The sequence below is a fragment of the Malus sylvestris genome, chromosome 15 (assembly GCF_916048215.2).
Source record: "Malus sylvestris chromosome 15, drMalSylv7.2, whole genome shotgun sequence".
Taxonomy (NCBI): domain Eukaryota; kingdom Viridiplantae; phylum Streptophyta; class Magnoliopsida; order Rosales; family Rosaceae; genus Malus; species Malus sylvestris.
Window position 1 is genome coordinate 16,714,059 of NC_062274.1, and position 12,561 is coordinate 16,726,619.

Genomic DNA, 12,561 nt, shown 5'->3' on the forward strand with positions numbered 1-12,561 from the left:
TGGATACATGCTTGTTTTGAATTATTAATCACCGTGTTTAAACTATCTAATCATCTTAATGATTCACGACCATTAGAGTATTTAGACAAGTAATTTGATGCAATTTTTGTTGGAAACATCACCCTGAAATTGAGGAGTGCTTCTTGTGATTAGAAATTGTAATTTCACTTAAGGCAAACATCACCCTCTTAAGAGTTGCATGGTTTTTCAAAGGGTTTTTACAAAGCTTAATGAGTCTTGCATGTTTATATTTGAAGATTATACTATAACAATTTTTCATTACAGACAATATTATTTTAAAAACTCGAATATTCCTTTAAGACATTTAAATGAGTCACCAAAGTTGGCTATAATGGGAGACAATCTAATGTCATGGACACCCTGAATATTCCTTTAAAGGGAAAGGGATCCACTGGATCCCTTCCATCTAATCATTCTCATCAAACAATCTGGACCCTTGAAATTTGATCAAACCGCTAAAAACAAGGCCCACTTTAAAAGTTAAAATAACTTTAGTCTTTAAATCAAATTTCAAGAATCCGGATTGTTTGATGAAGGGGATTAGGTGGAAGGGATTTGAAAATGATCCCCTTCCCTTTAAAGCATCTAACCACCTCACATTTCTGCATGCATACTAAATTACTAGGGTAAAAGACTGTTTACTACCTTCATGTTTTGTGGTTTTCAACATTTAGTACATCAAGTTTTTTTCGTCTCAGATTCATACCTAAAGTATAAATTTTGGGACAGTCTCATACATCCGTTAGCCAAACTGTTAAGTCTCCCGTTAATTGTGACGTGGCGCACTGACTAGGCGCCACGTGTCATCCACGTTTTTTTTCTTTTTTCTTTCTTTTCTTTTCTTCTTCCTTCTTCTTCTTCTTCTTCCTCTGACCGCAATTTTTTTTTTCTTCCTCCTTCTCCTTCTTCCTTCTTCTTCCTTCTTCTTTTCCTTCTTCTTCTTCTTCCTCCGAAATCTGGGCAAGTTTTTTTTTTTTTTTTCCTTTCTTCTTCTTCTCCTTCTTCTTCTTCTTCCTCCGAAATCTAGGGAAGTTTTTTTTTTTCCTTCTTCTTCTTCTTCTTCTTCTTCCTCCGACTGCAACTTTTTTTTTTCTTCCTCCTTCTTCTCCTTCTTCCTTCCCCTTCTTCCTCCTCCTTCCTTCCTTCTTCTTCTTCTTCTTCTTCTTCTTCTTCCTCAAAAAAAAAAAAAAAAAAACTTTCATCTTCCCCTAGATTCGGAGGAAGAAGAAGAAGAAGAAAGAAGAAAAAAAAAGAAAAAAAAGAAAAAAAAAAGGAAAAAACTGAATCTGGGTAGATTCGGAGGAAGAAGAAGGAAAAAGGAAGAATGGGAAGAAAGGGAAGGAATGAGGAAGGAAGAAGGAGAAGGAGGAAGGAAAAAAAAAGTTACAGTCGGAGGAAGAAGAAGAAGAAGAAGGAAGACGAAAAGAAAAAAAAGAAAAAAAAAACGTGGATGACACGTGGTGCCCAGTTAGTGCGCCATGTCACAGTTAACGGGAGACTTAACAGTTTGACTAACGAATGTATGAGACTGTCCCAAAATTTACACTTTAGGTATGAATCTGAGACGAAAAAAACTTGATGTACTAAATGTTGAAAACCACGAAACATGAGGGTAGTAAACAGTCTTTTACCCAAATTACTAATCCCATCATCAATTCTTTACCAACCTGACAACACTAAGTCCCCATCTTGTTAATTTCAATGTCATTTTTGACAAATTTGGATCCTCTCTTGAGCCAATGGAGAGGATCCTCCTGACCAACCATTGTGGACCGTTGGATGAAAATCTAACGGCTATAATTATTATAACTTTAAAGGGACCCCCCCTGTTTGTAGCCGTTGGATAAAAATCCAACAGCCCACAATGGTTGGTCAGGAGGATCCTCTCCATTGGCTCAGGAAAGGATCCAAATCCATTTTTGACCACCTATCAATAACATCACCATCGCTTTAGAAGGCCATGTTCACATGGACTATTGCTTTAAGAGTCATGCTATTGATATCATGTTTTTATACCAAATTTCTATACCACCTTAGGTGACATCTGATGTGAACAGTCATATCATTTGAAAATTTTGCAAAACCCAAGGAAATGAAGGAGAAAGACTTTTCGTATACTACAATCATCATTTAATTAACTAGTTTTTCTTAATTATTAGTTTATTAAATAATGAACTAAATTTAAAATTTTGATTAATTCAAATGATGTGGCTATCCACATCAAATATCACCTAAGATTGAAAATGTGGTACAAAAACATGTTATGAATAACATTATTCCTACTTTAATTAATAAAAAGCCATGATTAAAATTCATGCAAACCCACTCAGTCCATTGAAAACCCATAGACACATGGCATTATCAAATGCCTGACAGTCTTTCCTCTCACACATGGAGCGCAAAGATGAGAAGAAACTTCACAACGCCATGTTCCACGGCTAGCCTACTACCACTTGAATGAGCCCTATGACCTTTTGATCTTCGGTTGGAGACGGTTTTTTGTGACCGAGTTAAAATGAATTATATAGCTCTTTGGCCCTCAGTTGGAGATGAAAACAAATATGATCATGTATTGCTTATTAAAATATTAATATATTTGAGAACCAGATGGCTAAAACTGACAATCTAGCTAGCTTTCAATTGGAAATGACCTAACATCTTCAAATTGGCCATAAGCTACCTGACAGCTGAATAACTCTGATTGGAAAACGCCAACTCGCATTTCTACACATGGGTGTGATTGGAAAACGCCAACTCGCATTTCTGCACGTGCATTTCTGCACGTGGGTGTGATTGGAAAACGCCAACTCGCATTTCTGCACGTGGGCCCCTAACCACCTAACCTTTCTGCATGCATAGTATCACCATGTCAATAATTCTACGTAGAATCACGTCGCCACCACCACCTTGTCAAACCATCCAACAAGTTTAAGTGTGGATTACTGTTTTATCATCATCACCACCATCTAGACCCGCGGCTAAAGATTAGCCATGAAAATATTAATCACAGGCACCATGAGTGATTAATTACGTGTTTAGAGGCTAATTAATCACCCCCATCATAACCAATCCAATAAATTGGCCAACATGGTACCTTTTCTTACTGCCCCTTTAATTACAACTTCTGATATCAAAGGCCTGAGAGTCCCTCCTCTCAGACATGGAGCGCAAAGATGAGAAGAAACTTCACATCGCCATGTTCCCATGGCTAGCCTACGGCCACCTGATGCCATTTCTCGAGGTCTCCAAGTTCTTAGCTCAAAAAGGTCACCAAATCTCCTTCATCTCCACCCCCCAAAACATCAATCGCCTCCGGTCATCCTCCCTTTCCCTACTCATCGATTTCGTTGAGCTTCCTCTCCCCGCCGTCGACGGCTTACCTGAATCCGTCGAGTCCACCTCCCAGCTACCAATCAACAAAGTGCCCTACCTCAAAAAAGCCTACGACTTGCTCAAGCCTGCAGTCACGCATTTCGTCCAACACTCGGGCGTCAACTGGGTCGTCCACGACGTTATTTGCTACTGGCTGCCCCAAGTCGCCACTCAGCTCGGAGTCAATTCGGTCTTCTTCAGCATCATCAACGCCACTTCCTTAGCTTTCGGCGGTCCTCCGTCTGAGTTACTCGGCGATAAACGCCGGCGGCCGGAGGACTTTACGGTCGTTCCCGAGTGGTTCGACTATCCTTCCACCGTCGCTTATAAGCTGCACGAGATGGTGAGTCATTGGGATTGCATGGACGACAATGTCTCCGATTTTCAGAGGCTCGCGGTTACGGTTCAAGATTGTAATTTTGTGACTATACGGAGCTGCACCGAGGTTGAATCTGACGCGGTGAGTCTGCTCAGAAATTTATACGGCAAACCCGTTGTTCCACTCGGGCTGCTGCCGACCAGCTCAGCACCGCATCAGCCCGGCGGCACTAACGATGGAGCGGATGAGAAGTGGGAAGTGTTGAGAGAGTGGCTCGAAAATAAGAAACCGAACTCGGTGGTTTACATCGCACTCGGCACCGAGGTGACTCTGAGTCAAGAGCTTATGCACGAGTTGGCTCACGGGATAGAGAAATCGGGGTTGCCCTTTATTTGGGTGGTCAACAATCGCCCGTTAGTGGAGGGCGCGTTGGGGTCTAATATCCTTCCACTCGGATTTGAAACCCGAGTGGACGGTCGGGGCTTTGTGTGGAGGGGTTGGGCCCCACAACGTAAGATTTTGGGTCATATCTCAGTTGGAGGATTCCTAACTCATTGCGGTTGGAGTTCAATTATTGAAGCATTAGGGTTTGGGAGGGTTTTGATTTTGTTTTCGGGTGCAAATTCGGACCAAGGGTTGAACGCGAGACTAATGCACGAAAAGCAGGTTGGGTTGGAGATACCGAGGGACGAGCGAGATGGGTCGTTTACGAGTGACTCGGTGGCCGAGTTGATTAGGCGAGTGATGGTGGAGAAAGAGGGCGAGTTAGTACGGGCAAATGCACGGGCCATGAAGGAGATATTTGGCAACGTAGAGTTGAACAAAAAGTGCTTGGACGAGTTCACTCGGGTCCTTGAAACTTGGCCCGCTTCAACTTAATCAACTTTGGATATTTTATGTGACGGTCTTTATTGGTGTGCTTTTATAAAAATTGATTCGACTGCGTTGTAAGAATAAATAGTTGTACAATAAAGCAGTTTATGTTTAGTAAATTTTTATATAAAACTACAACGGTGTAAGACGATTAAAATGAATATGATGTTGGATGTGATATTATAATTTGTCTTTTCTTTAATCCATTATCTTTATCTTCTCTATACTTCTAGGTGCAATTACTTTCTTCTTGTGAATGCGTTGATGAAACAAGCAGAGTGAATGCTGACCCTAAAAGTGAGGAAACACAGAAAAATTGCCACTGAAGAGAAAGCAAAGCATTTGGAGACATTAAAGGAGACTGAGGCAACACCATCGTGGGTTTGAGGTAGACTAATCAACAACTTCTGAACGATTCGTTGGTTACTCAAATCATCACCATAACTTCTTCTTTGGTTAATCAAATTAAACTGTTTAGCCAAATACACAAACAATGAATCATCATCATTCATCCTAGTATATTCAAAATCTCATCTAAGACCTTGAAGTTTTACGGATCTTACTTGTTTATCACCAATAAATTCTTGCTTGCTAAATACCCCAAGCTGCCTTTGCAGTCTCCTGGGTAGCGATTCTCAAGAATATTTGATCTGAAACGGCACCTTGAATGATGCCAAGTGCTCTAGCATCCTTCATCAGATTCTCTCGCAAGAGCTTATTCTTAGCTTATGTTATTAGAGTTTGTGTTTTATGTGTTTTTCAATGGAGATCTCTGTGTTGGAGGTTGAAGAACAAAACAGAGAAATGAGAGAGAAGAAGATCGAAATGTGTCTCTTCGATTTCACTCTATATCCAAAAATACATTTGTAACCGTTATGTATGTAGAGGAAGGGAGATCCTTCACTCACCAATACACAACACAATCTCAACCATACATTGCTATCATCCTATGAGATGATGCCACTTGTCTTGTTATATCACTTAGATCCTATGCTAGAGAAGAGACCACTTGGACTATGATCCAATGGCTCAGATTACATCAGCAAGATAAAGCACATAAAAGGAAAATCAAAATTTGTAACTTTAGCTCCAAGATATTAGCTCAAGGGTTATATATCAACACTCCCTTCTAACCCTTTAGCTGATTTCACACCAAGTAGATCTCTTAGGTAGACAAATCGATCTTTTGACAGAGCCTTGGTCAGTATATCTGCAATCTGGTCTTCTGTTTTGCAGTAGACAAGTTCAATCTCCTTTGTTTGGATAGCTTCCCTGATAAAATGAAATTTCCTACTGATATGCCTAGTTCTCTGGTGTAGAACTGGATTCTTTGCCATTGCTATGGCTGAAGTGTTGTCGCACAGAATTGGTGTGCCTTCCACTTGCTCCTCACCAAAATCTTCAAGCACAAACCTTAGCCATTTAGCATGTGATGTTGCTTCTGCAGCACTGACATATTCTGCTTCTGCAGTGGACAGTGCCACTGTGTTTTGTTTGATTGATGCCCATGAAAACATACCGGATCCAAGTGTAAATGCATATTCTGAGGTGCTTCTCATGTCATCCTCACTTCCTGCCCAGTCACTATCACAGTACCCTATCAGAGTAGTTGTCTTCCCTTTTACAAATTCAATTCCAAAATCAAGAGTGCCCTGAATATATCTCAACACCCTTTTGGCTGTTCCTATGTGTTTCTTTGTGGGGTTATGCATGAATCTAGCAAGTAAACTAGAAGCAAACATTATATCCGGCCTTGTAGCAGTCAAGTATAACAAGCTACCTACAACTTGTCTATATTCACTTTCATTTGCTGCTTCACTACCATCTGTCTTGCATAACTTCTCATTCACAGCCAGTGGTGTTGCCACTGATTTGCAATCTTTCATCCCAAATTTCTCAATAAGCTTCATTGCATATTTTCTCTGGTGGATAAAAATGTTTTTATCTGTTTGCACTACTCCCATGCCAAGAAAATGATGAAGTAACCCCATATCAGTCATCTCATAATGCTGCATCATGTCATTTTTGAACTCTTCGAGTAGTTTTGGACAACTTCCAGTATATACAATATCGTCCACATAGAGTGAAACAATAATGATACATGTAGCTTCACTAGTTTTGACATAAAGTGTTGCTTCACTAGAACTCTTCTTGAAACCTGCCTTGCCGAAATAGGAATCTATCTCATCATACCAAGCTCTCGGAGCTTGCTTCAACCCATACAGAGCCTTGTTCAACTTATACACCTTGGTTTCTTCCTTCTCCTTCACAAAACCTTGTGGCTGCTCAACATAAACCTCCTCATTCAAAGTTCCATTCAGAAAAGCAGATTTTACATCCAACTGATATAGATTCCATTCATTCTGTGCAGCAAGTGCTATCAAGGTCCTAATAGTATCTAATCTTGCAACCGGGGCGAATGTTTCATTGTAGTCTATCCCAGGCTTTTGGGAATAACCTTTTGCCACCAGTCTGGCCTTGTTTTTCTACACGGATCCATCAAGGTTCAACTTGGTTTTATAGACCCACTTAACACCAATGATTGGCTTGTCAAATGGTCTATCAACTAGCTCTCATGTGTTGTTCTTCTCAATCATTTCAAGCTCAGATTTCATTGCATTTTCCCATGACTCATCTAGAATAGCATCTTCATAGTTTTCAGGTTCTACAATGCACATGTTACACTGAGCCATGATCTCATTTACACTTCTCCATTTCTGTGGTGTGTGATCAGTTGTTTGAGAACTTTCGAAAACATTCTCACTTAGTGATGCAACAACATCCTCCACTTGAGTTGATGTATCCAAGAATTATCTTGGTTCACATACTTCCACTTGATTCTGTCCTTCACTACAATCTGCCATTTGATTCTCAATAATCATGGGAACTTGTATTTCACTCTTATCAGTGTTCTCCCACTCCCATGAAGCATTCTCATCAAAGTGTACATCTCTAGACAGGATGATCTTATTAGAACTTGGATCAAACACTATGTACCCTTTTTCACAGATTCCATAGCCTACAAAAATACACTTGCGACTATTTTCTTCAAGCTTATGCCTTAGTGTTGAGGGAATGTGCACATAGCATAGTGACCCAAAGATCTTCAAGTGTGCAATGCCTGGTTTTCTACCAGTGTATGCTTCAAATGGAGTTATCTTCTTGAGGGACTTTGAGGGACATCTATTAAGTATGTAGACTGCAGTGTTCACAGCCTCTGCCCAAAATGCATAAGAAAGACCCTTTTCATGCATCATAGACTTTGCCATTTCCACCACAGTCCTATTCTTCCTCTCAGCTACTCCATTCTGTTGAGGAGAATATGCCATGGTTAATTGCCTTTGAATTCCAAGCTCATTGCAGTAACTATCAAATTCAGTTGATAAGAACTCTCCACCCCGATCACTCCTTAGACATTTCACCTTATATCCACACTGCAACTCTGTCATTGCTTTAAACTTCTTGAAACAATCAAATGCACTTGACTTGTTTCTGAGAAAATATACCCAAGACATCCTAGTACAATCATCAGTGAACAACAGAAAGTACTTATTTCCAGAGATAGATTCAGTTTGCATTGGTCCACAGATATCTGTGTGAACCAATTCCAAAGGAAATTTTGCTCTCCAAGCTGATTTTGATGGAAAAGACTCTCTGTGTTGCTTTCCTAGCATGCAGCCTTCACACACAACAGAGGTTTTCTCCAAATGAGGCAATCCATGAACCATTTCTTGATCTTCAAGCATTTTGATGCTTCTGTTATTTAGATGCCCCAAACGCTTATGCCATATCTGCATACAGTGTGTCACACTTGCTTTCAAGGCTATCTGATTTGCTGGCATCATTGTAAGAGGAAAACACCTGTTGTTTGTCATCTGCACTCTAACCACAAGATTATCCATTGACCAACCATCGAAGATACTCACAATATTTCCTCCAAACAATAGATAGTACCCGTGCTCCATCATCTGTCCAACACTTAGCAGATTCTCTTCAAGTCCAGGAACAAGCATCACTTCTTGAATGTGCTTTCTTCCCAATTTGGTCTCTATAACAAGAGTCCCCTTTCCTGCAACCTGAACAATCTCTCCAGTTCCCATCTTCACCCTGGAAGTCAGATTCCTTTGGATGTTGATTAGTAACCTTTCATCACCTGTCATGTGGTTACTACAACCACTATCAATGTACCATGAATGATTCACCTTCACATCTGTCATAGCATTGCATGCATAGAACAGGGTACCAGTTTCTTCAACATGGTTTACATAGTTCACCTTCTGTATATTTTTGTTTCCATGGCAGTCTCTGATCACATGCCCAAGTTTCCCACAACCTGTGCATTTTGGCTTCCCTTCAAACCAACATTTGCCATAATGCAATTTATCACAGTGTCTACAAGCTGTCTTGTTTCCATCATTAGAGACATTTGGTCTTTGAACAAAATTTGGCTTATTATCCCACTTCTTTCCTTTGAATTTCCAGTTTTTCTGAAACTTTTGATTTCCAGAATAACCTATTCCCTTAGAGTTTTTACCTCCAACATTTAGACTAGCAAAAGCTCGTTCAGTAGAATTTTCAGCATGTCTATCCAATCTGAGTTCAAAACTTTTCAGAGAAGCAACTACCTCTTGAATCTCAAGAGTTTCAAGGTCCTTAGAATGTTCAATTACGGAGCAAATAGGATCATATGATCTAGGCAAACTAATCAACAATTTTTGCACAACTCTCTCTCTAGACAGATCCTCACCATAACTCTTCATTTGATTCATTATATCAAACAATCTAGTGAGATATACAGATAAGGATTCACTATCTTTCATGCGAGTATATTCAAATTCTCGACGCAAACCTTGCAATTTTACGCTCCTTACTTGCTTATCTCCTCTGAACTCTTGCTTCAAAATGTCCCAAGCACCCTTTGAGGTCTCTTCGTTCACAATTCTGGGGAAAATTTGGTCTGAGACAGCACCTTGGATCAACCCAAGTGCACGAGCATCCTTCATCAGGATTTCAGCTAACGTCGACTTCTCCACTTTCGTGACCTCGATCTCTTCTATCTTCTTCTTCTCCTTCTTTGGATCTGAAGCATCGAACCCATTTTCAACGAGATCCCATAACCCATGAGATTTCAGAATGGTTTTCATTCGAATGCTCCAGAACTCATAATTTTCTCCATTGAAAACTGGTGTGCGAAGCTCAGCAGTGCCTGATCCTGCCATGTTAGACATCGGATTCAAGAAATCACACCACCTCGATCGTCGTATGAGCTAGATTGCAGCTCGAATCAATTCCAGTTTTCTTTTCACAGATTTACGCCCAGTTTAGATAACCGAACCTGGCTCTGAGGCCATATTAGAGTTTGTGTTTTATGTGTTTTTCAATGGAGATCTCTGTGTTGGAGGTTGAAGAACAAAACAGAGAAATGAGAGAAAAGAAGATCGAAATGTGTCTCTTCGATTTCACTCTATATCCAAAAATACATTTGTAACCGTTATGTATGTAGAGGAAGGGAGATCCTTCACTCACCAATACACAACACAATCTCAACCATACATTGCTATCATCCTATGAGATGATGCCACTTGTCTTGTTATATCACTTAGATCCTATGCTAGAGAAGAGACCACTTGGACTATGATCCAATGGCTCAGATTACATCAGCAAGATAAAGCACATAAAAGGAAAATCAAAATTTGTAACTTTAGCTCCAAGATATTAGCTCAAGGGTTATATATCAACATATGTGACCTCTTCCTCCTTCGCTGGAGTAGCAAAACCCTTCTCAACCAGATTCCACAGCTCATGGGATCGGAAAATGGTCTTCATTCTGATTTGCCAGAAGTCGAAGCTGTTGCCATTGAAAATCGGAGCTCGTTGCTCTCTACCACCAGACCAGCCATGTTAGACTTGAATCTCGAGAGGTCGGGGCGCGTCAGATTTCACAGATTCTGACGCCCAGAAATGCAACCTAACTCTGAGGCCATGTTAGTGTATTTGAACTTGTGAGTGAAGTTTTACGGAGAGTTAGACACACAGAATGATTAAAAATGATGAATGCAATGAAGAAGAAAGAAGCTGGAAATGGAAGAGAATTGCAGAGAGAATTACAGAGGCCATGACCTCATTCACACATTCATTCATTCATACACATATTACGTGAAGAGAGCCAGCCGGTAGGGATCTGATCTCACTATCGGTTACACGAGGAGAGAGAGTCGCACACTAACAACTTATAATCCTTGCCATCCATCTAATCTAGCCTATGACTTTAGACGAGTGGCAATTCCTTTTAACAAACTGAAATGTAACAAATTTTGTTACTACCTTGAATATGAGCTGATGCAGTTGATAAGAAATTTTGATTGCATTGGTTTTTTGTCATGGATGCTCTCTCGTTGCTTTTAACTTATCTGAAATTTTGATACCTATTTCTATGCCAAATTTTGCAGGTCGAAATTCAGCCATATATACTTGTATTGCAATCCGGGATGTGTCTAAGCTGGAAGTAACCCAAGTGCCTAAGTAGGATTAGGCTGGTCTCACTAGCTGAATCATAGCTTTTTCTTGCTCCGATGAGCCCCGACCTCTCGAGTTTCAAGTCTAACATGGCTAGTCTGGTGAAATCCGACGAGCGGAATCAGAGCTTTTTCTTGCTCCGACGAGCCCCAACCTCTTGTGATAACCCAAGTGCCTAAGCGAGGATTGGAGAAATTCAATTTATAAGAAGAGAAATGAGGGCATATGAAGTTTGGAAGTAAATTTTCAACCCTAAGGCCATCTCCAAACGATGGCTGGCCAGAGGGCTCGTTTTAGCTCTCTAGCCCTCCAAGATCTTCCAAGATATTAATATTTTAATGAACAATACATGGTCATATTTGCCTCCGTCTCCAACCAAGGGCTAGAGGGCCAGAGGGCTCGTTTTAGCCATGTCACAAAAAACCGTCTCTAACCGAGGGTCAAAGGGCCATAAGGCCAAACATAATTTATTTTTTAAAAACTACAACTTAAATTCAAATCCAACGGCTAAGAATTTAAAATAAAATGAAACAAATTTTGTGAAATAGAAGTTATAGGAAAAAATGGAATTTTAAAAAAATATGAAACAAATTTTGTAAAATAAAAGTTATAGGAAAAAATAGAAGTTAAATGAAAAATTTTGTAAATAAAAATAATAATAAAACTGTAAAAAAAAAATCAAATGCAACGGCTAGTCAGCTAGCTGTTGCATTTGAATGACTAGCCGTTGCATTTGAATTTTTTATTAAGAATTGTTGTCGGTTAGGTTACATTTATATTATTTAGTATAAATGTATTACTGTCGGTCATTTATATTAAGTAATAGAATGTATTCCTATCGGTTTTAATCGACAGGAAATCCGACACATTTAAAAAAATTCTGGCCAGCCTGGGGTTGGCTGGAAGTGGCTAGCCCTCTAGGCCTTTGGCCCTTTCGGATTCCGTGGGGCCCTCTCAGATTCCACAGCCCTCTGTCCTAGCCCTAGGTTAGAGACAGTTTTCAGGCTATTTTCGGCCCTCTGGACCCTTCAGTTGGAGATGGCTTAAGTAGGATAGATGAAACTCCAAATTAGAGGACAAAAGCTATAGACAACCTAATGGATGGGATAGGACGTGTAAGTAAGGTGTCATTTTCTCATATATATTTCAATGTGTAGTCACCATCTAGGTGACAGGAGGCATAGATTTGACAACAAGAGCGAAAAAAGAAAGCTTCGAAAAACACATGTTCCAAAGTTGAAGATATGAAATATGTTGAGCCCAAGTAATGACACACCAATATGTATATATGGGTGTGTATAGAGATATATATAAAGGTATGAAAAAGTGTGTGCAGATATACTCATGTTGGTGAGCAAAGATGTCCACATGTGTGTGTGTGTGTGTGTGTGTCGGTAAGCCTATATGTGCAAACTAGGCGTGCAGATAAAGCACACTATGTGCAGGTGAACAACCAAGCT

At 40.0% G+C, this 12,561-nt stretch overlaps 1 protein-coding gene across 1 annotated transcript; it reads left to right on the forward strand.

Annotated features, from left to right (window-relative positions):
* The first annotated feature begins 3,181 nt into the window (after positions 1-3,181).
* LOC126602728 (UDP-glycosyltransferase 91C1-like) lies at positions 3,182-4,591 on the forward strand. Its single transcript, XM_050269617.1, has one exon. The coding sequence runs from the start codon at positions 3,182-3,184 to the stop codon at positions 4,589-4,591; it is 1,410 nt and encodes a 469-aa protein (XP_050125574.1).
* The last annotated feature ends 7,970 nt before the right edge of the window (positions 4,592-12,561 follow it).